General features: G+C 38.1%; 1 protein-coding gene across 1 annotated transcript in view; it reads right to left on the bottom strand.

The window, feature by feature from the left end:
- ZNF827 (zinc finger protein 827) overlaps positions 1 to 21,247 on the bottom strand; it is a gene marked incomplete at both ends in the record, with an annotated part of 111,464 nt that overhangs the window by 43,930 nt on the left and 46,287 nt on the right. Inside the window, 2 exons of the mRNA XM_080638951.1 lie at positions 7,151 to 7,384; positions 19,268 to 19,751. Coding sequence (XP_080495077.1) covers positions 7,151 to 7,384; positions 19,268 to 19,751 — 718 coding nt within the window. The remainder of the gene's footprint in view (positions 1 to 7,150; positions 7,385 to 19,267; positions 19,752 to 21,247) is intronic.

Here is a 21,247-nt window from a genome sequence, read left to right as displayed (position 1 = left end):
GTTCTGAGCTGTATTATCAAAATTGTACCCACAGGAGAAGAGTCTTACCCTCTATTCTTCACTTATGAGATTGTTTTTAGAACTGCTCCTCATCTGGGGCTCACCAGTACAGGTGACATCTTGGGGCACTGACATCTTGGGGCATGTTCAGTGGAAGGCTACCAATACAGTCAGGGGACTGCTGCAAGACATCAGAGAACAGCTAAGAGAACCGGGTTTGTTCAGTTGCGCTTATTTGCTGAAATGCCCATCAGCTTTACAAATCAACTTTATGAATCAACTTAGACAAGAAAGCCTTTCCCATATGTCTCATAAATTGGACTCATGTACTAGTTTTCACAATCAAGCAGACAGGGGTAACTAGTGGGTCAACTTGTACTGACTTCAAAAGCTTTCAGTATGAAGAATCAGGCATTTTGTTATGCTAATTGTTCTGATTTGCTAGAAATAAACATGCCCTAAAACAGCTTAAATAAAACCTCAGAGGTAGGGAACAGTTGGCGAGCCCTGAAGGTTCTGCTAGATACACAGCAAGTAACATCTGACGTTCCCTAGGGCGCTGTGCTTGATGCTTTATTTTGCTAGTTTGTTTTTTTGTTTTTTCAAACTGCTGTTTTATGTAAGACAATGTCAATGGGCTTCGAATCAATGTAACAGGGTCTTGCTTTTTAAAAAAATCATTAAATGCATCATATTTGTTAAAGTGGAACCCCTGAATTTTGTGACTATGCGGTAGTTTCACAAACATGCAAGCCAACAACAACAAAAAAGGAGCAAATTAAAGCAGTAGGCTAATTTGAGTTGTGACATGCATCTGCTGCTCCTTCAATTAAATGGTAGGACTATGGTGGTTACCTGAAAGACCCTACCTGCAGAACACCAGCAATCCCTCAAAACATAGATTAAGAAGCATTTGATAAAAAGTCTACATGCCCAGTAAGTAGTTATTTTACAATATATTCCTATCTATCCAATCTCTCAGTTCAAGAAAATCCCAGTCCAGCATTTCTGCAGCAAGCTGGACTTCTGCAGAGAGCCTGACTCCATGTCTCCTGTCTTTACAAGCTCACTCTTCAAAGGCAAGGGGTCTGCAAGAGGCCCTTCTGCAAATACTGTGCATCTATAATTCCTTGACACTTTGCCCACTTTCCATAGCTTTGCGGCCACTCCCACCTGGCTGAACAGCATCAAGAAATAGCAGTAAAGCAAAGGATTGGGGAGGGGGGAGGAGGTGGTGGTGTTTAAATACTGAATGACAACTCCTAAAAAATAAAAAAAATAAAAATAAATCCAGAACATCAAAAGAAGTACATCTGAGCCACAGACACGACTTCTTATTATGCCAAATTACCCGATCTTTTAAATTGACATGGTTTTCATTTAATGTCAAGATTACCCTGAAGTGGAAAAAAAGATGAACTGCAGTAACTTAGAGGTGTTATATAGCATCTACTGAAATAAAAGTTAGGTTGTGTTAGAAGGTACTTGGTTTTCTGTGATTTTTGTGGTTTTGTGGTTTGTCTTTTTAAGATCTATAGGAGGAAAAAGACCTTAGACTTTGCAGACTTCCATTCTTCCCACCCTACACTTCTCCTGTGAATGGGCAGTATTTTTTTGCTTTTTCCCCCTTTTGGACTTAGACACTAATGTTGCAATGAAACATGGCAAACCCCATCAATAGGTAAGAATCCATTGCTAGTTGAGTTCTTTTAGGATTATGTTATTATGCAGATGCCATGGAAAAACTTTTTAAATGTACCATGGCCTGATATGAACTTCATGTAGCACAGCATTGGCAGGAGAATTTCAAAACCTTCGAAAAAAAATCTGGAGCCTGACACATTGCAATAATAAATCTAGCAACCTAGAAACTTGTATCTTTTTCTATGCTGTAAATACAACATAGCTTCACTCTAACCATTCACAATCAATGGCACATTTCTGTTGGTTAAAAACAAACAAACAAAAAACCCAACAAAAAACACTTGGCAGGATGTAATCTGGTGATGTGACTTGCTATGGCTTGCCATCTCTCTAATTCCCATCAAGAGAAAGCCTTATTTTGGATCATACACTTTCCACTTTCTTTTCTGGGCTTCTACAGAAGCACCTGCTGCTGCCCAGAGCTTTCTAATAAGCTATTTAGAGAGCAAGGAAGAAAAGACTTCTCTGTATTTTCACTCCTCTGCCCATTATCAAGGCTCTCTAAGCAGGGATGAAAGCACTCTTGACAGCTCCCCTGCAATCTAGGTACTGAGACTCTTACAAGGTCCTGACAGCAGCAAACTCCAAAGACAGCAGCCTACCTAAATACAAGCACTTCCCAGAACAGTCCACAAAGTTATGAAAAAGAAATGTATAGCAAGGTTAGTTTCTCTGTCCCCATCTCACCCAAAGAATGCAGTAATGTTGTTTTTCTTCACCACAGTAACAATAAATCAAGAGACTGCCAACTCAACCCACTAAACCTGGAAAGATTTTGTGACTGCTAAGAATAATAGCTTACTAGCCATGGACTTGTTCTTGTTGTCAATTTACGTTGCTGATGACAGCCAAGCATAAAGCCACCCAAGCCTTAAAATGAGGTAAATCTGACACCAGCTGTCCAGCCACACAAACACAGATAGCTCTTCTTGTTAGCAAACTTTTTAAACTTATAGTTATTGAGTTCCTCTGGAAGTCTATGCTGCTGTGACTGGATTGGCTTTGGTATGAGCTAATTTAAAGCCTTCTCAGATAGTCCCTCACCTCACTGTACCCTAGTGTACAACGTGCCATTTTTGGAATGGGAGGTGTTCTGGCTAGAACTGTACTATCATTCTTTTTTAATTTTTCTTCCTCTTTTCAAATAGTTCTAATCCATGTGGTTTCAGTTAAATGTAAGATAGTGTCAAAAAAATTAACTGCAATGCACAAAATGGGAGATCAGCATAAACATTTTCAAGTGGATAAAGACTTAATCAAAAAAAGGGGGAAAACCCCCCCAAATCTCCCACAATAACCAGCTGTGCTGAAAGAGGAATTGTCATATAGTTGTGACAATATAAAGGTGATAATAAATGGAGTTGACCAAGAATGCTTTTGGAATCAACTGAATGCAACAAGTACTTCATGATCTTGAAACAAAAATTAAGTACGAGTTAACTGCGAGTGCTGATAACCCAAAATTATGACACCTTGTTGGTACTGGGCAATTGGTGTATTACAAGAAACACTGTGTGACCCAAGGATGAAAGTACAAAGAATCCAAAGGAACTGAATAGTACAAAGGTCATGCATTTGTTAGCGATAACAAGGATATGTGCAATACATGGGAAACTGATCCACTGGAAGAAAAAAAAAAGGAGGAAAACAACCTGAGTTACTATAGAAATGCGAGATGATCACAAATAAGATAGAGCTCAAATAAAGGCAAATGTGATTCAGGCAACATTTCTAGGAAAGACAGGGACGTACTAATGTCACAGTTCAAGGCACTAGGGTAAAAGACTACTTATAAAATGCTAGTACCTGGAATAGATTTGATACACCTCCAGCTGTGCATTTATTTTTGGACAAGGGGGAACACTGTATGCTTCTGAAAGATAATATGTGCCCAAAACATATCAGCAGCATGATTATTTCAAAAGAAATGTGAGTTTTTAGACTTACACCTTAGCAGGTAAATGCAAATGTTTATTTTAAACTTCAGTCTCCTCTGAAACCTACCTTTCTATTTACAAGATTGAGTGCATAAGACTAACCAGATAGCACCACTTATTTCAACATTTTGACACATAAATTAGCTTTTCCATGAAAGAGAACTGGTAAGAATGCAGAAGATCTGTTCAGGTGTATTTTAAATACATCACTTCCATTTCCTTTAAGTGATTTAGTGCAACATCTAATAGGAATTTGAAATCTTGCAGGGATGGCCCCCTTCCAAACAGAGGTAAGAGTAATTTGCCCCACTCCACTATCTCCTTGAATCTATTTGCTTACTATTGGATCTAGTCTCAGTCAAAACTTAGTAATGGACAGAATTCACAGTTCACTTTTGTACATTCATATAAATCATGGCAGTCATTTCATGTTCTCTAAAATGTAGGTTAAAAATCTGAACTAAAGCTCAAACTTTGCCTGTTAACCCCCAAAGACCATTTCTTCAAAATGTGTGTTTCCTTTATTTTTAAGTTCCAGATCAGTTGTTAGGAAGTTTTGTTTTGACTATCTGGATGGAAAAGGGTTCTACCTAGATGTGCCCAGGACACATTAACCTTCTTAGTTTGAATAATTCTTTGGAAGAAGTGCGAGTAGGTATCAAGTGACTAGGTATCAAGTTTGTGAACTGTGAGGTAGAAGATTTGAATCCAAGTGGACACAGTAGAGAAAAAACTGGTATAGAAAGGCATAGCATCTCCAGATAAAGTTTTGTACATCTACCTCTACACTAACACCTAGTAAAGGTTCTGTTAATGTTCTACTACAGTAAATGATGTTCATTTTTCCACATTTTCCTAGCTTTAGAAAAGTTTCTGAGTGGCTGACAAATCCCCCCATTATAGGGGGCTAGTGTGGGCTGGTGCATACTATAACAGAGACTTACTGCAAACCACCAGTCCACACTAGACTCTAGAGCTGGAAAGGCCTTCCACTACACTGGCCAAGCTCAGCTAAGAGCTAGCAACACAGCATCTCTGTTTGGGAAAAGAGATTTCCTAGTGAAAAATATAAAGCAGTGTATCTTTTATGTGAAAGGGGACAGCATGGTCTATGCCTAAATCCCAAGAGGCTGCAACAATCGCCAATATTATTGCTTAGGGGATAACAGAAGCATGTATATCAGGAACACAGAAAGCAAAATACTATGAAGGATCAGAAATCCGTTGCTGAATTTGTATGCAGTACAGGGTTTGGTAATTAGTATCACACAGAAGAAAGTGAAAATAACAAAGCAAGGATGTAATCCATTCAGTCTTTACCAAGAATATATAGAGCCTGGAAGGACCTGACTTAACCTAATTATATAATATATCAAATCTAATAAGGGCACTTGACTGAAGATTTCCTACGGGCAGTAGAACATCCAGACATACTTATTCATTACTCTCCTTTTTTTTTTTTTTTTCCTCATTCCATTATCAGCAAAAAAAGAAAGAATCTTGTTCTTGTTTTCACTTTAATTTTAAGGAAGTGGCTTAATTGTTTAAGTTCTAAATCACAAAAAACACAACGTAGAATTGCGTCAGATAAGCTGGGAAGTCAACAGTGATCTGAGTATTCTACCAGATAAAGCAAACATTAAAAAAACCACCACTAAAGTGGCTACTGATCTTATATATTCCTTTTACATTTCTCCTAGTTTAAACTGTATCTTAGTGTTTCCCTTCTTCATAGTTTTTGACTTAGATGGTAATTCTTGAAAAGTGCAAGTTGAAAACAGTGAAGTGATAAACTTTGTATAACCCCACCCACTGGCTGATTCAGGAACACCAACTGCAGCAATGCCATCTGAATAAATCCTTGAGTAATGCTTTACCTTCTCATCTATGGATTAACCAAAAAGACCACTATCAGCAAAAAATGCTCAATCACGAGCAGTTTAACATAAGAGAAATGTTAAACTAGTGCATTTCTTACTACAACTTTTAAAGACTGGGAGTCCCCAACAGAAGTGATCAAAGACTTTGACAAAGATATTATACATGCCAGACTTCATCTACATAAACAGATATTTAAGGCACAAATATTCTAATATAATAACCTGCAATAAAACTATTTAAACACAGCCTGTTAGTGCTGAATTCAAGAATTACAATCCAGAAGCCTATTGTCTCTGAAGTACTTTAGTTACGAAGCTTATTCTTTATGAAAATAGATACATAAATTTATGTGCGCCAGCAAAAATAGTCACAGGTTAACATTCATTAGGCTGTAAAGTTCTGTTATCAAACCAGTTACCAGCAGCAACAGTGCACTATATCAATAACCAAATGTTTAGCATTTGGGACTGTAAAATAATTGGGAAACTTCTGCTTTGATTAACTTCCGGTTTTGCATCTTTAACACGAACTTCTTGCAATCAATGATTCAAATTCTTTTGAAAATTAAAGTGTGCAGATATGAACAGGAGTGAATTAATGACACGTTAGAATTTATGGGGGAGACCCTAGTCAGTTAAAGTCTTCCAGCTATACATTTGACCTCAAATTCAATGTTGAAAGCATCCAATCAAGCCAAACAAATTCAGATGGGTTTGGCAGCATTCTCAGAAGTTTTAAACTTGTAAACATTTCCACTGGCACCTCTTGCATGATGCTGGCATACTTTAAAAAAAAAAAAAAAAGTCTAGTTTTGGAGAAGACTTAAAAACTAACTAATCCAGTTTAGGTGAGGAAGTACGAAACCCATCCTCCTAGACTGAGTTTCACATCTTGTTTCTAAAAATTCAAGTCTATTAGAACTTCAAAGACTTTTTGTCTCTCACTTAACCTGTTCCCAGCAGGGAGAATTCAACCCTTTCACTTTCCCTTAAAGTTAAAACTTGATTCTGACAGTGGGACAAAGTATAATTAGCAGTACATACATTTTTATTTGACTCCCTCCAGCTGTACCAGTACATATGTGTATACACGTGCATACTTGTCTGGCAAAATGATTTATCACTAAGGCAAAGTAGGAAAGTTCAAGTGGTCTCCCCAACACCAGAAATCTGGCTCAGTTTGCATTATATTTTTAACTGTGTATCTTACAGTTTTGAGTACAAGATACTATTGAAAAAAATAAAAGCCTTTAAAAGTCATCATTTATAAAGCTGTATCAGATATAGTTCAGTACAGACACACAGTTTTATGATGTTAATGAAAGACGTGAATAAACTGGTATTAACGTGTTTTGGTACACTTAAAAAATGACAACATCTAAAAGCTTTAAGGCATCATTTCTTTTACTTATCCCATAGTCATTAATTTGAAAACAAGAACACAGATAATGGGATACTATGGCAATCGACCAAACTGAGGTGTCATACATATATGAACCTGTGTAGACAGACCTTTCCTATTGCTCATTCACTTGCTACTAAAGCTAAATATTCCTTCTGCAAGGTAAGCTTGAGAGCATACATGAAAAAGAAATTGAGAAGCTGAATACGATTAAATTAAATATCTACCTGAGAGCTTCATGAGGAGCTCAGATGCTGCCTTGACTGACATGTCCTGCCTCATTACATTTGCCTGCACTTCCTGAGGCTTGAGTTTCTCCTCAGGAACGTTTGGAGCTGAGGCTTCAGGTTCCTGGCTGAACACATAGCTGGACTGAGACAAGGCTGAACTTGGAGCTTCTTCATCTGTAGGCTCCTCTTTCACTTTAAATTTAGGAGTCAAGGGCTCTTTTTGATTTGCAGCTGTCAAGAGAAGGAAACAAGTGAGACTTAACAAGGTATGTAATATATAACCACAGAGCAGCTAGTAACAGGAAGAAACTGTAACATGAGAAATGCTAGAGCAGGCAGTGGAAGCAAGCATGTCAAACAGTATTCAAAGACACCTCAAGAGATAAACAAACTTCTGCCTCTTTTTTGAACAAAGGGATAATTTTGAAACACAAAAACTGCATGTACCAAAGCTCAAGAAACCATTCTTCTCCTCTTATTTTTTTGTCCCTATGGCTCCTAAAAGCATTCCTCTGGTCATTGGTTTGTACAACTTCCACAGACTTGATGGAAGTTTACAACATCATTTCACGTAAGGGCAAATTTGGAAAAGCCCATGGGTACTACATATTGAGCTCTTAGAGCATGGAAGAGAGGCAAGAGATGAACAGTAGAAAGCTAGGAAGGAGGGGAGAAAGGGAAAAGACAGCAATTTCTTAGGTCCTTCAAATTGGAACTTGTTAAGAAAGAGAGCAGAGAGATTTTAGGAAGACTGCTCTGCACTAGAAGATGCTATTAGAGCAGTGTTCTAGGTTCTACACCCATAAAAGAGAGCAAGTTTAAAATAATACTTTCAATTACTCCATGTAAGCAGCTGCATAACCTTAGAGAAGGGTACAGATACTTGGAGCTACTTAAAATCTACACACTGAACAATCTTCTTGAATGGTATTTCCAATACCCTTTAACAGTGGTGGATCCTCTGCATGGTGTTTGGTTGAAGGGATAAAACCAAGAATGCCTCTTAAACAATACTTCCAAAACCAAGCAATATAAATTCACAGGCAGACTGAATAACGAACAGGAGGCTAAAGAAGTTGCACTATTTTTCAGCAGTTCTTCCTATAATTCTTTACGTTTGACCATTAAGAGATATTTCCTTCCCTACCTCTTAATGCCTTTTTCTTGTTCAAAATTTCACGTTAAATTCCCAGTAACACATAGCAGATGACTTGTTCAGTGCCCTAAACTGCAGTGAGTTTAAGTTTCTCACCTCTCTAAAACTGTCTCCTCAATCATGAAAGATAGAGCATCATCCCCATTATGTTCGCCTTCTAAGCATTCAACCATTTACCTCACTATTGCTCCTACATATTTTCCTCCTTCCACAAGACAATCCTCTGCATTACCCCATAGCACAACACTTCAGTTTATATCCCAGGCTTGTTAGATTTTTCTGCTTTCTTATTGGTTGGCAAGCCATTACCAAAGAACAAGATCAAAGCAAGTGATATAAACAGTGTATACGTAAGCAGCATGTACATAAGACACTGCTGCTATTCATTACTCCAAAAATTAAATTAACTTATATGTGTAATTTTTAATATGACCTATAAGCACTTAAGCACTTTTACCAGTATGAGAAATTGCTTTCCCTTCCTTTTTTTTTTTTTTTAAAAGAAAAAGAGCAAAAGCTGAAATATGAAACATTCATACATGCTGTAATTCATCAAAATACAGGTTAAGGCTCTCAAACTAATCTTAACTTTACCAAGGTACTTACAAAAAACTTCCATCTATCTTCTTTATATACACCTACATCTTTCTATGTCTTTCTGGCTCAGTCTATTCTGGGGTTTGACCTGGGGTGATTAATGGTCACCAAAAAAAACCCCAAAAGACCCAAACCTTCTATGCCACACTTCCTTCTCTTTTAAAACATTCTACTTTGGCTGTTACTGATATAAAAAATACCTCCACCAGGAGCTGAGTGAAACTGATACAGAGCATTCTGCCTGAATGTTCAAAAAACCTGGAGAAATCTTTTGAATTTATTAATTTCAATAGGTTATTAATTCAAATTCTCCCAGAACATAAAGGAAACATGAATCTGAGTAAAGAGGTACAGACAACCCACTAAGAACAATTATTAACCTGTGAAGCCAGCTATGTTTTTGCCCATGAACGAAGGCAGAAAATGAACCAGGTAGAGAAAGCACTAGAGACCAGGCCAGCATACACTTTTACCACTTAAAATATAGAAGTGATATTAAACTCACACAGAATCACAGAATAGTTTGGGTTTGAAAGGACCCTAAGATTATCTAGTTCCAACCCCCCTGCCATGGGCAGGGACACCTCCCATTAGACCAGGTTGCTCAAGGCCCTCTCCAACCTGGCCTTAAACATACATAGATCAGTGTAAGACTGCAGTCATGGGTCCATTATAAGCCAGGTTAAGAACAATGAAAAAACATCCACACACAAATCAAATCCCTATAACAGAATTCATATAATATCACAGCCTTAAACTAGGAACCTTTTTCAGAGTCAGGCTCTAGAGTATGCAGTGGCAGACACCTTATGGGTTCCCTCACCACAAAAACGAGGATCAAAGTGGGCACTTTTGGAAGAAATCAACATTTATTAAACCCTCTTATCACCAAGCCTAAATTCAGCAGCCAATTTGACCCAATCCAAGGGCAGGTGTCAAGTGCTCTATGCTCTTTATCCCAGGGTATTCTTAAGCTCTACTGAGATGAAGCCAAGTTCTTACAGCTCAGAGAACCAAAACTTCAAGGTAGGTCACATCAGAGTTTAAACACACCCAGAATGACTTGAAGGTGGAATCCAGCAAGTTTCCCTCCTTTCCTATGTTTCGCTTTCCTTTTTTCTCCCTGCTCCACACATTAGCTCTCCTACTGCTGCTCTATTAGCTCTCCACACACTGCTGTAAGCCATTTCTCTCTCACACTTCTGAGGTGCCGCTTGGGATACCAATGCTAAAACTATGTTGACAACAACCAGCACAACATCAGGCATAATCTAAATGGGCTTTTCATGAGATCTATATACTCAGTTTGTCCCTGTGTGTCTACAAGACATCACTTGTAAGAAATATAAAACATGGCCAGGGCCCTACAGTCCAGAGGAGGTCCTGAAGATGTTCATTTGGCAGTATTACATGAAGGTGAAAAGAAGCCCAGACTATTGTTCTTACTCATGTTGCTGGTTCTACCTACTCTAGCTGCTGTGCTTTGGACAGATGATAGAATTAAAAAATTAGGAAAGAAGTAGGCTTTTATTTCCTTCATTAACTGACAGCACATTTTTTGAACTGACCACACTTTCCAAAAATCGAACACTCTAATTGTAGACACAAAAACAGATGAGTTATTTATCTCATTTTTCTTCTCCCAGGAAAAAAAACCAAATAAAATCAGACAACTGCTGGGTCACTTTCAACCCAATTGCTTCAATTAATGGGACTTTTGCTTCAACTAATGTAGCCTTTACTCCTTCTTGAAATATACTAAAGTTGATTCCAATGTAAATGAAGCCTAAATAGAAGGGCAAATAAAAAAATCGGGGAAGTCATCCAGTCTATCAGATCCATACATTAAAACTAGAGGAGAAAAAAAATCCCCAAAGCACCAAAAATCCCCACCACTTTTGCCTCTGTCCCATCTTGGATCCATAATTACAGGCAAAATTGCAAACACATGGGAAATAGCAGCTATGATGCATCCACTAATCATATTAGAGAGAACTGTAAACAGATGTAAGAAAAAAACATTGCAAATAAGGGAAATAAATGTTGACTGAGACTAGAGGGGTTTTTTTTAAAAAAAGAAAACCAACAAAACAACCCTATGATTGAGGAATCCTTTAAAAATTAGAGCTAGACAAGGATTAAAAAGATGATGTTTAGGTCTATTAAAGTATATCTGAATGACAATATTATTAGTCCCCAGAAGGAATGACATCTTCTATCTACATACAAAAATAGATACATATATATATATATACTTCATTTGTATTTAATTTACATTCATTCTGAATTGCAGTGAGAGCAGACTGAAGGATGTGTTGCCTGCAGACTGAGTCCAAAAAAACCCAGCAATTTAATTTTGAAATATACAATAAGCAAGAAAAAAACCAACCCACCCAGCAAATGCAACCAACAGGCAGCAATCTCTCAAGCAGTGTTGATAATACTCCATTTGTTCCATTCTATTCCACACCCAGAAAAAAAAAAAAACCCAGATCAAAGAAGATTCCAGACTGCTGATTTTTATCTTCCTGGCAACTGGAATCATTTGAGCCATTTAGCAAAAGTAGATGATGGAAGTTATGACACTTTCCTCAACCTGCCAAATGCCACAAGAAAAGCTTTGGGCATCTGCCACTAATCTGAAACACTCTGACAGAAGCTGCTAACTGCATCAGTCCACTTACAAGGATTTCTAAATGCTCAAAGTGTTTATAATTGAAAGAGGAAAAATGGGCTGATTACTTCAAGCCAAGCTCAGTGTTACAAGTCACAAGCACCAAAGAGTTGGTCACCATTCCATCCATCTGTTTGAGCAAACATGAGAAAGAATCCACAATAAAAATGCTGTCACAAAAGAGGCCACAAGAAAAAGCATCGGAGTGTGGGTCAAAATGAACTATGATGAAAGTACCATAGTACACTGCTGCACCATCTTATTATTTTACAAGTGATGCCTGACTACAGCTACAAAGGTGAGACTGAGCGGGCCTGTCATGGCTAACAAAAAAGTGAAGACATATTCCAAAAGTCACTGCATATTGAACTGGTCTTGAGATCTTGTGGGAAAGCCTCCCTTTGTGATCCTTCTCAGAGCCACTGTGGCAAGAGAATCATGGCATGACTTCTACCTGAGGAAGAAAGGTCCTGCTGGAGCTAGAGTATCTGAACGATATACAGAGCCTTGCATTGCACATGGTAATTTGTGAGATGTGGCAGTTATAAGAAACCAAGGACCTCTGACAGATCGGTTCTGCAGTATTTGGAAGACACATTTCCCTGACACTGAGCACCAACATTCTGAAGGCATCCACAGTTAATAAAGAATATGACTTGAGTCTTCCACTGGTTTTGCTCTAGTAATTGAAATGTGCAGGTAGGTATTGGCATTCTGTATGAAGACTAGGGCTTATATTTTGCTGATATTCAAGAACTGAGTAAGGGGTACAAACACTGCAGTAGAAGCCTCTAGTGAGCTAATTGCTTTGCAAGAAAAATCTATGCAATTGGAACCAGCTGGAGAATCTCCAGACTAAAATCCAATTGGGCTGATAAATTATGTCCAGCTTATTAAACATCGAGGCTGTCTACACTGTAAGTGGCCCAAACGGAGAAATGCTGTTCTACTGGCAGCCTAGATGGTCCATCATTTCTTTTTAGTGCCTTCCGCCCTGGCGTATTAATCTGTTCCAGAGCACCTCCTGCTACCTAACCCTCCTGAGAGTTCTAACTCAATTACATCTCATTTTCAAAGCCCTCTACTCTGCTCTCAGCCAAATAATCTAACCTATAGGGCTACAAGGACGAGGATGGGAACTATTGATAAAACCCCAACTTATTACTCAAGGGCACTCAGCATTACAGCATTTGTTTTTAACAAAACAGTGGAGTGGCAAAATAAACAATCGTGAGAAGTATGATGATGCCAAGACTTGCCACCTCTAGGCTTCCAGAGACCACTTAGAATACGAGGTCTTTCACACAATCTTGCTTAAGTATGTTAAAAATATGTAAGAGAGATTAAGGAAATATATACTAACTATCCCAATCTTCTCTAAAGCTGCTACCTGGCCTAGTAGAAAGTGTTCCCGCCAATAGCAGGGGGCATAGAACTAAATGATCTTTAGGATCCTTCCTTACCCAGACCATTCTATGATTCTGATTTATATTTGAGGAGCTGTAGTCAAGCAAAATGAGACACAGCACTGAAGAATGACCAGTCCTGCTACTGTACCCTCAAAATTTCACAATGTTCGAGTCCAAGGAGAATGGAGGAATTAGGCAAATTGCTACGGCACCTGTAGGACGACACATTCCCGAAAGCCCTAAGATATCTGTTATATTGCCAAAGTCCCACTTCCTAAACAAGGTTGTAATATCTGCCAAGACCATCTTCTCCTTTCCAGATAAAAATAACAGTAGAAAAGGCAAAAATCTGGGGAAGCTACAGAAAAAAGGAGGAGAGTGAAAGGAGCAAAGAAAATTTGTAGCTGATAGGAAATAACTGTTAGTAGTTATATTTCTTCTCTCTACAAAGGAACAGAAACAGAGAAGAAGAGAAACACCATCAGACTGACCTTTATATTTGTTTAAGAAAACAATACCCAAAACAATCAGAGATGATGCAACTAGCAATGTCTCCAATTTCCCTTTTGATAGATGTGACAGAAAGGCTCATGAGCTAGGACTTCTCCTCAGAGTAACGGTGTAATCAAGGAAGCAAAAGAGTCTAGTCTTATACTCAAAGAGTTTGTATAGATACTAAAACTAAATTGTAAGCACAGGGCTGGTCCAGAATCATATTCATGTCTTCTTTTAAGCTGTATTGGGCTGAGTACACAAAAAAGTACTTTGTTATTCTGCATTTAAAAAGAGTGGATTAGAGCAGAGTCTACACTGCTTTATCTTGCTAAATTCTACATACTCCTTCAAGGTGTGAAGTGTGATGGGGTATGCCTTTAAGGATGGTGGGAAATTGTGGATGTAAGACTAGCAATTGCTAAAAGGAGATCATAAGGGTAGCGATATATCAGTGGCAAAGATAAGTACAAGCTTTTATTTGCCCAAGTCTTAATTAGCTGTGCTATTGCCCCTTTTCAGTTTTATTTTAAATTAAAGATTTATATGGAAATTGTGAATCTGGAGAGACACTTCAAAGAGAGATCTTGATGACATCGGGGTATTTACACTGACAGCAGCACTATGGAATTCAATGTATTTTTAAATTAAGGATATAGCTCAATAATTGCCAGCCCTGCGCGCTTACATATTCTAATTGAAATTTTACATTCTGGCATCAACCATGAATCCTAAATATAGGTAGCATGGTCTTTTCTTTGGAACTCACTACACAAATGCATCGATTACAACAATTTAATTAGACATGCTTTTATTTTATTAAAAATAGCTGTTTGAAGAGTTAAAGCCAGTCAGTTCAGTATTGTCAATGGCAAATCTAAAACATTTCAAATTACTTGTGTTACCTTTAAGGAATGCAGTAATTTTTAAGAACCACACACAACAAATAATGTAAGTGATTACTTAGCTTATCTACTAATATTTTGTATGTAGCTGTCTGATGATTTATTACTTCATTATTCCATTAACGAAATCAGCTAATAAAACATGAATGCAAAGTCCAAGTACTTTGGACAGTCACCAAAACCCCATGGTGGCATTATTTTCCAAAATAAAGATTTTACCCTTCACAGAATAGTGACAGCAGATATGGCTTAAACTGGGAGAAAGCATAGTTTCTCATTTGTTTAACAGGGCCAGCCCCAAGCCCTCAGCATGTTATCTCTCTTTCCTCCTCTCTATTTTAAAGTTTTTTTCATGCAAGTAACTTGGGGAACATTAAAAGAACTGCAGAAGCAGGGCACACTTGATAATATACACCATCACAAGATAAGAGAGTGACACATGCTTTCTAGAGCAACGTGCTTGGTGAACACAGGTAAGATGCAGAGAGAGGCCAGCAATGAAGTATGCCTTACAATTACTGTTTCCACACAGAACTCCTTTGAGATCAATAGTGCAAGAATCCCATTCATTCTGATGGGATTCGTTTATTTTTAATGTTATGAAAAGTAACTGCGGCAGATAACATAGGCAAAGTAATAGCTTCACTAGAGTACACCGGCCATTGTAATCTGGATCACTGTGAAAGCCATTTTTTATTACAAAAGAACTTAAAGCCTTAGAAGTAGGTAGAAGGACATCAGTATTTAAAGAGATGTAGAGATAACATCTGCCACTGAAATCTTTGAAACAGGAAACGCAAATACTCTTCAAATTAAGATATGAATGCAGTTACAAAGTTTCAGCGTGGAATTAATGGACTGGGGTAAGGAAACATTCTGGCAAAGCACTGATCCAGCAAAGTAGTTGGGCAACTTCAAGCATACAAGCAGTCCTACTGAGGTAAAAGGGGGAAGATTTGAAGCCAAAAACTTGCCCATGCTTAAATATTCTTCTGTTTATATGTTAAGAGTCATCTGATAATTGTCTTTACAAACAATAACCCCTTCAAATTTTAAATAACATTTCAGAGAACCCTTTGAAGTTCTTGTGAACATAAAAGAATCTCCTACCTTAAACTAAGACCTAAAGAATGGAATCGGGCAAAAACAAATATCAAGATTTGTTCCTTTTTTTTAGATTTACATTTGGTGATATGTGTTATGCTTTATTTCATAAAACATGTAACTGAAAATCTTTCTGGCAAGCAATGGCACATAATATGGGCTGAAGGGAGCTCAAGAGGTCACCCACAGCAATATTTCTCAACCTCTTTAAACATAAACTCCCCTAAGCCTTTCTGAAAAAATTTCAGAGGCCGTTTTGAGCACTGTCATCCAATTCATTTCTGGCCCACTCAAAATCAGGTCTAACACTGAACATCTGTGAATTTTTTCCCCACTTTGCTTCTCTACATCTTGCTCCTGGCTTATGTTCAGATAAAATTTCCTGCAACTGCCTCTAATGCCCTATGGCTCACTGGCTGAAACACACATACACAATCTGGTCCATCCCACTGCCTAATATGTGATCAACCATATGTGACAGGTAGTTATCTAACCTGTTTTTAAAATTCTCCAGTGGCAGACATGCCACAATCTCTCCAGCCACATTACCATAGAGTTTTAACTACCTCAACTTTTATGAAGATTTTTCTAGTGCTGACTTAAACCCTACAGCAACATAAGCCCACTATTTTTTGTTATAATTATGATGAATCAACAGATTATTTATTTCTCCCCAAGACAAACTCTTTAATGCATTAAAGGCTTATTAATGACTCTCCTTAGTCTTCTCTATAGGCCTCACAACCTCGCTCCCTTTTATTCATCTTCACTAGACATGTTTTCTAAATCTCCAGTCATTTTTGATGCTCTCCTCTGAAGTCTTTCCAACTGTCCACACTCTTCACAAACTATAGTGCCAAACCCTTGGACTTCATAAGGACTAAGAGCAGGACCTTTTCCCTGTTCTTTGAGGCTGTTTCTCTCTGTATACACTCCAGTACAATAACTGCCTTTTTAGTACCACTATGACATTGAACTAATGTTCCTTTCCCACAGAACTGTTACCTAGCTAGCTGTTCCTGGGTTTGTATTTGTGCAGCTGTTGAACACTTGCACATTTTTCATAGACCTATTTCGAATGTGACTCTTCTAACTGTTAACTACGTTCAATGTACTCTTTTCCAGCCATCTGATACCCACTTCTTATAGGTTAGAAAATGTACTGCATTGCACGATCAGAAATAATACTGAGTCAAATTTATACACATGCTTATTAAGATTTTTTAAATCATAATCATTAATAAACACCAATTTTATACTGTCTTTCAGCCTAAGTGCACCAGTTAAACTTATGGAAACTGTAACTCTTAGGTCTGAAGGGAGACAAGCACTTTTCTGAGTCACACATTTGGAAAAAGACGCTGAAACTGCACAGAAATGAAACTCAACAGTCCCTGAGGTTTCCCATGAAACTGGAGGCATACAAACTGACACCAACCAAGAAGAAGAGATGCAATAAACATTGGCAAGCAAAAATAAATGTTCATTTAAACCATCAATATTCAATAAGAATAAATGCCAAATTCTAAAAGTCTATATATCTATCTACTGTTTCTTTCTTAGCCACAAGGCCTGTCAGAGAAGAAAATTAGATTGTTTTGACATAATTTGGTCTCGACAAATCTGTGTTGGCTGTTACAACTGGCATATACAATTTGAGATGTCAAAAGATTTATATCATAGAAAAGGTAGGGCGAGTAATTGAAGATCTGATGTGCCTAACAAGCGAGTGTCGTAATAAAGAAATCACTCGAAGGAGCTTGGTTCAGCACAGCAAGCAGTCGAAAAAATGCAGCTAATACTTAGCCAACTTCCCAGAAAAGAATTACTTCTACTCTAAATTTATGCACATTGTATGGAGGAAAGCATGAGCTAAATGTATATAACACAATATAAATCTCAGGAGAAAAGAAATTCCTTTCCTTTTAACATTGCTCTTCTTGTGCAGTAAACTTGGTGACTGGCAGTACATTTTTATCCAAATATGCACACATACAAAATTACAGATACATCTCACTCCCCCAGTGACTTTATAACATGTTGCTAGGTAACAGTGCACACAAGTCAGGTTTCAAGACCTTTAGTAAGTCACCATAAAATAACTGCATAGGCCTTTTGCATGAATAATCTACATTTGTATCCTTTTTCTGATGCCAATAGATCAGACGTTGAAAACATGACCGTCTGCCAAACTGTAAACAGCTCCCCCTCAATCGCTACATGAAAAAAACCACATCAAAATGTTATATGCTTTCTAAGCTTTCAGGCTTTCCCCCTCTCCTGCTTTCCGCTCTCATTCTTGCTACATGCAGCCATCATGAGCACTACCATCTATAGGTCAGTACAGCTAGTGTGTAGAGCCACTCAGTGCACAGCAATCCAAATCTAAGATAGACATCAGAATGGCAACACATATACGATAGCTGTCAGACAACATAAAAAATGGATTTCATACAGAGTCCACATTTAAAACTCAATTAAAAAAATGTACAAGCGAAAAAATGTACAAACAAATTAAAACACACTCAGCCGTGCTCAAGTGTTGTTGGTCATAATAATGTTATACCAACAGTTTATTATTATTTTTTAGGGAAGGCTTTTGTTGCTTCTTCCAACCCACACAGTAAACCATTTGTACCAGCTCATTTCACCTCCTGCTTCTCTTCAACTCTCTTCCATGGTTGGCTCCATGAAGCCTCAGGCTTGATTTCTCATGTTTACCCATTCTACTCAATTCCCCAGAGAATTGTGATCCCAGAGGTATAAAGGTCTGGGCAGATGAAGACAGCAAGCCTTTAAAAAATAAATGGCTGCAGTTTCACCAAGGCAACAGCATCAGGACAGAGCTAATTCCTTAGTTTACCTGACAATGAAGTTTGCTAAAATGCAACTTACATTCCATTTAAAGTAAAAAGGTGATCAATTGTTTTCTAATGAAAAGGATATCTTTTATCTCCGAAGTCTAAAACTTGCCATAGGGACTGCCATCTCCTTGTGAAACAGGGTTTCTCAAGTGACATTTTTTCTGACTTCTTGCTCTTTAACAATTCTGAAGTGTTCAGTCAAGTCAATAAAAGAGCACATAAAAGATTCACCCTAAACATATCTGCAACTTCAGAGTCTCACTCGTAAAGCATTACGAATATCATTCTTAAAGCAATAATCTGACAGTGAAAGAAAACACAATAAACACGTGGTTTGCATTAGATATGAATTTAAAGTAAAATAGTAAAAAAAAAAAAATAATTGAAAAAATATTCATGAATCTCTAGGACTACCTTTCTAGTGTTAATAATCAAGAAATGCAGTAACATTCATACTTCACACATATTTAATGGTTAGACCTTAAATATTACTCTGAAGGAAAGGTGACCAGTCTTATTGGTCCTACTTAAACAGACAGGTAAAGGCGAAAACTTGAGCTGAATTTTCTAACATGCTGGGTACTTATGACCCTCAGTAATTTCAAACCAGAACTACAAGTATTCAGCATGTCTGAAAAACACACCAAGTGAGACTTGCGAGGTAATTGTCAATGAACATGAAATCCTGGATAGAAAGTTCTTTCTCCCAATCCTACCAATTAAACAGCAAAACCCCTTTCTCCTCTCACCATTTTCCACCCATCATGCACTGCTCCTTATCAGAAGAAACAAGAAATTATAAGTTAAGAAGTTCCAATGTTCTCCCTGCAATTCCATGACTTAGCAAACCCAAGGCAAAGTGGGTTTTAGCCTGTAAAGAAGCAGCTGATGCTGCCTCTTGCTGAAAAATTACCTGACAGCTTCATAAGAAAATCTGATGCCATCTTGACAGAGATGTCTTGGCTGAATAGTGCTGATGCTGTATTGGCCACAAAGTCAGAGGAGTCTTTCAGCTTTGTGTTGTTGGGCACTCTTTCAACAGTGCTAAGAGCAAAAGGTGCAGCTGATATGCCATTGTCATCTTTGGGCTCTTCTTTCACTAGTAAAGGTGGAATACCTCCACTTGGCTGCCCAGCCACATCAGGTGTTTTAGATACAGATGCTGATCCTGTAAGGTCAGGTCCACCTCCTTCCCTCTGTGGTCCCGGGCAGGAGTCACTATTTATCTGTGGTGACCCCTTCACCTCAGTTTCTGGTATTTCCTCCTTCACTTTGGATTCTGTCCTGAGGAAATGTTGATGGCAACGCATATGGAGTTTCAGGCTGAAGTGGCGGGAGGAGGTAAAAGGGCATAGCTGGCACTGAAAGGTCTCACCCCTGTCTTGGTGCTGATGAACCTAGTTCAAGAGGTGAAAGATAGAAGCATGTATTAAGCAGAAAAGAATTTACTAGCATTATAGAAATCTCAACTCTACACTTGTCACACCATTTTAAAAAAAGTTAACTAATGAACTCTTCATTCTGAGCACTTGGAAAGAGGTCAGGCACTAGGAACAGTAGGATTCTTTTACACATAAGTCAATGAACATAAACATCAGACTCAACTGAAAAAAAAACCCAGCAACATCTGTTTCTGCAGCACAGAAACGATGAAGTCTGCTTTGGATCAAACAGCTCTTACAATCAGATCCTCATGACCTGTCTGTGCATAAAAAGACTTCCAAGCCATAACTAGTAGCTTTCTTGATTACAAACAAACAAAATCCCCTTATCTATTAAGCATAATCATTCTCTGTAACCTCACAAATAACAATTGTCCAGAGCAAACCAGCAAAATAACACCCTCACAGCAACATCCATCATTGACTCTTGCATCATGAGAGTAAAAACACAACACCTGGCAATGCCAAGGTAGTACTGAAACAGTTTGTTACAAATAAATCCTACCAGAAAACAAACAGCTCTGTTATGATAAAATATAAACATCTACCATTTATTCTATCAGTCAATTAATGATAACAGCTAATCTTTCTGTCCTCATATTTTGACTACAGGCTCTTTCTTATAGAGACTGCATGCTCCAGTATGATTACAATGCCTAGTGTCCTCAGGCTCAATTCTGATTACCTTTTAAATAAAACTCTATCCATCCATCCATGTGTAATGGTTTACGTATTATTTGAACAGGCACACTCATTAATATAAACGATATACATACAGTTATTCAATTCCTTGTTTAATACAGTACTTATGAAAAGGAAGGAATAACTGAGCCCAGTGTAACAGTGGCGGGTATATTGGAAAATTTTTTCCCTGTAGTTTCACAAAGGAATTTTAAATCCTGACAGCAGCACTCCAGAGTACTCCCTGCAGAAAGAATGGCAAATACATACATTTGTTCTTTACTAATTGATGAACATGGGATCGGAACAAACTGGCACCAGGCTGAGCTCCACACATTCATTTTCACTTGTGACTCAAGTTGGCTGGAAACCTTTCAGTGAGACAGATTTTTGTTGGAAAATGGCAATTTGTTGAACACACAATATTTCACCTGAAATATGGAGAGGTTTGATGAACTCTTGGCAAATAAGGCATGATTCCCCTACCCTACTGAGTGGCACTCTACTCCCCGCTCCCTGGCTTGGCTCAGAAGCAGCAGCTGTGCCAGTGATCCAAGGCTTGCTGCTCCAGCCTGAGAGTCCAAAAGCCCTGAGGGCTCCAGCTCTAATCAAAGTTCAGCTCTACACTAGGGAGCCTGGAAAACCTAGCTTTAGCTAAGGCTTTCAGCACTTTGCAGTTTCCTGCAGAACTGAGATCTAGATCTCAAGTACAGGTGCAGACACTGCAGAGCCCTGGGAAACAGTAGCATTTCCCAAATACGGCTCTGTCA

This window comes from Psittacula echo (assembly GCF_963264785.1).
Source record: "Psittacula echo genome assembly, chromosome: 1".
Lineage (NCBI taxonomy): Eukaryota > Metazoa > Chordata > Aves > Psittaciformes > Psittacidae > Psittacula > Psittacula echo.
Note: the sequence above shows the minus strand (reverse complement) of the source record. Positions and strands in the feature narration are given on the sequence as shown.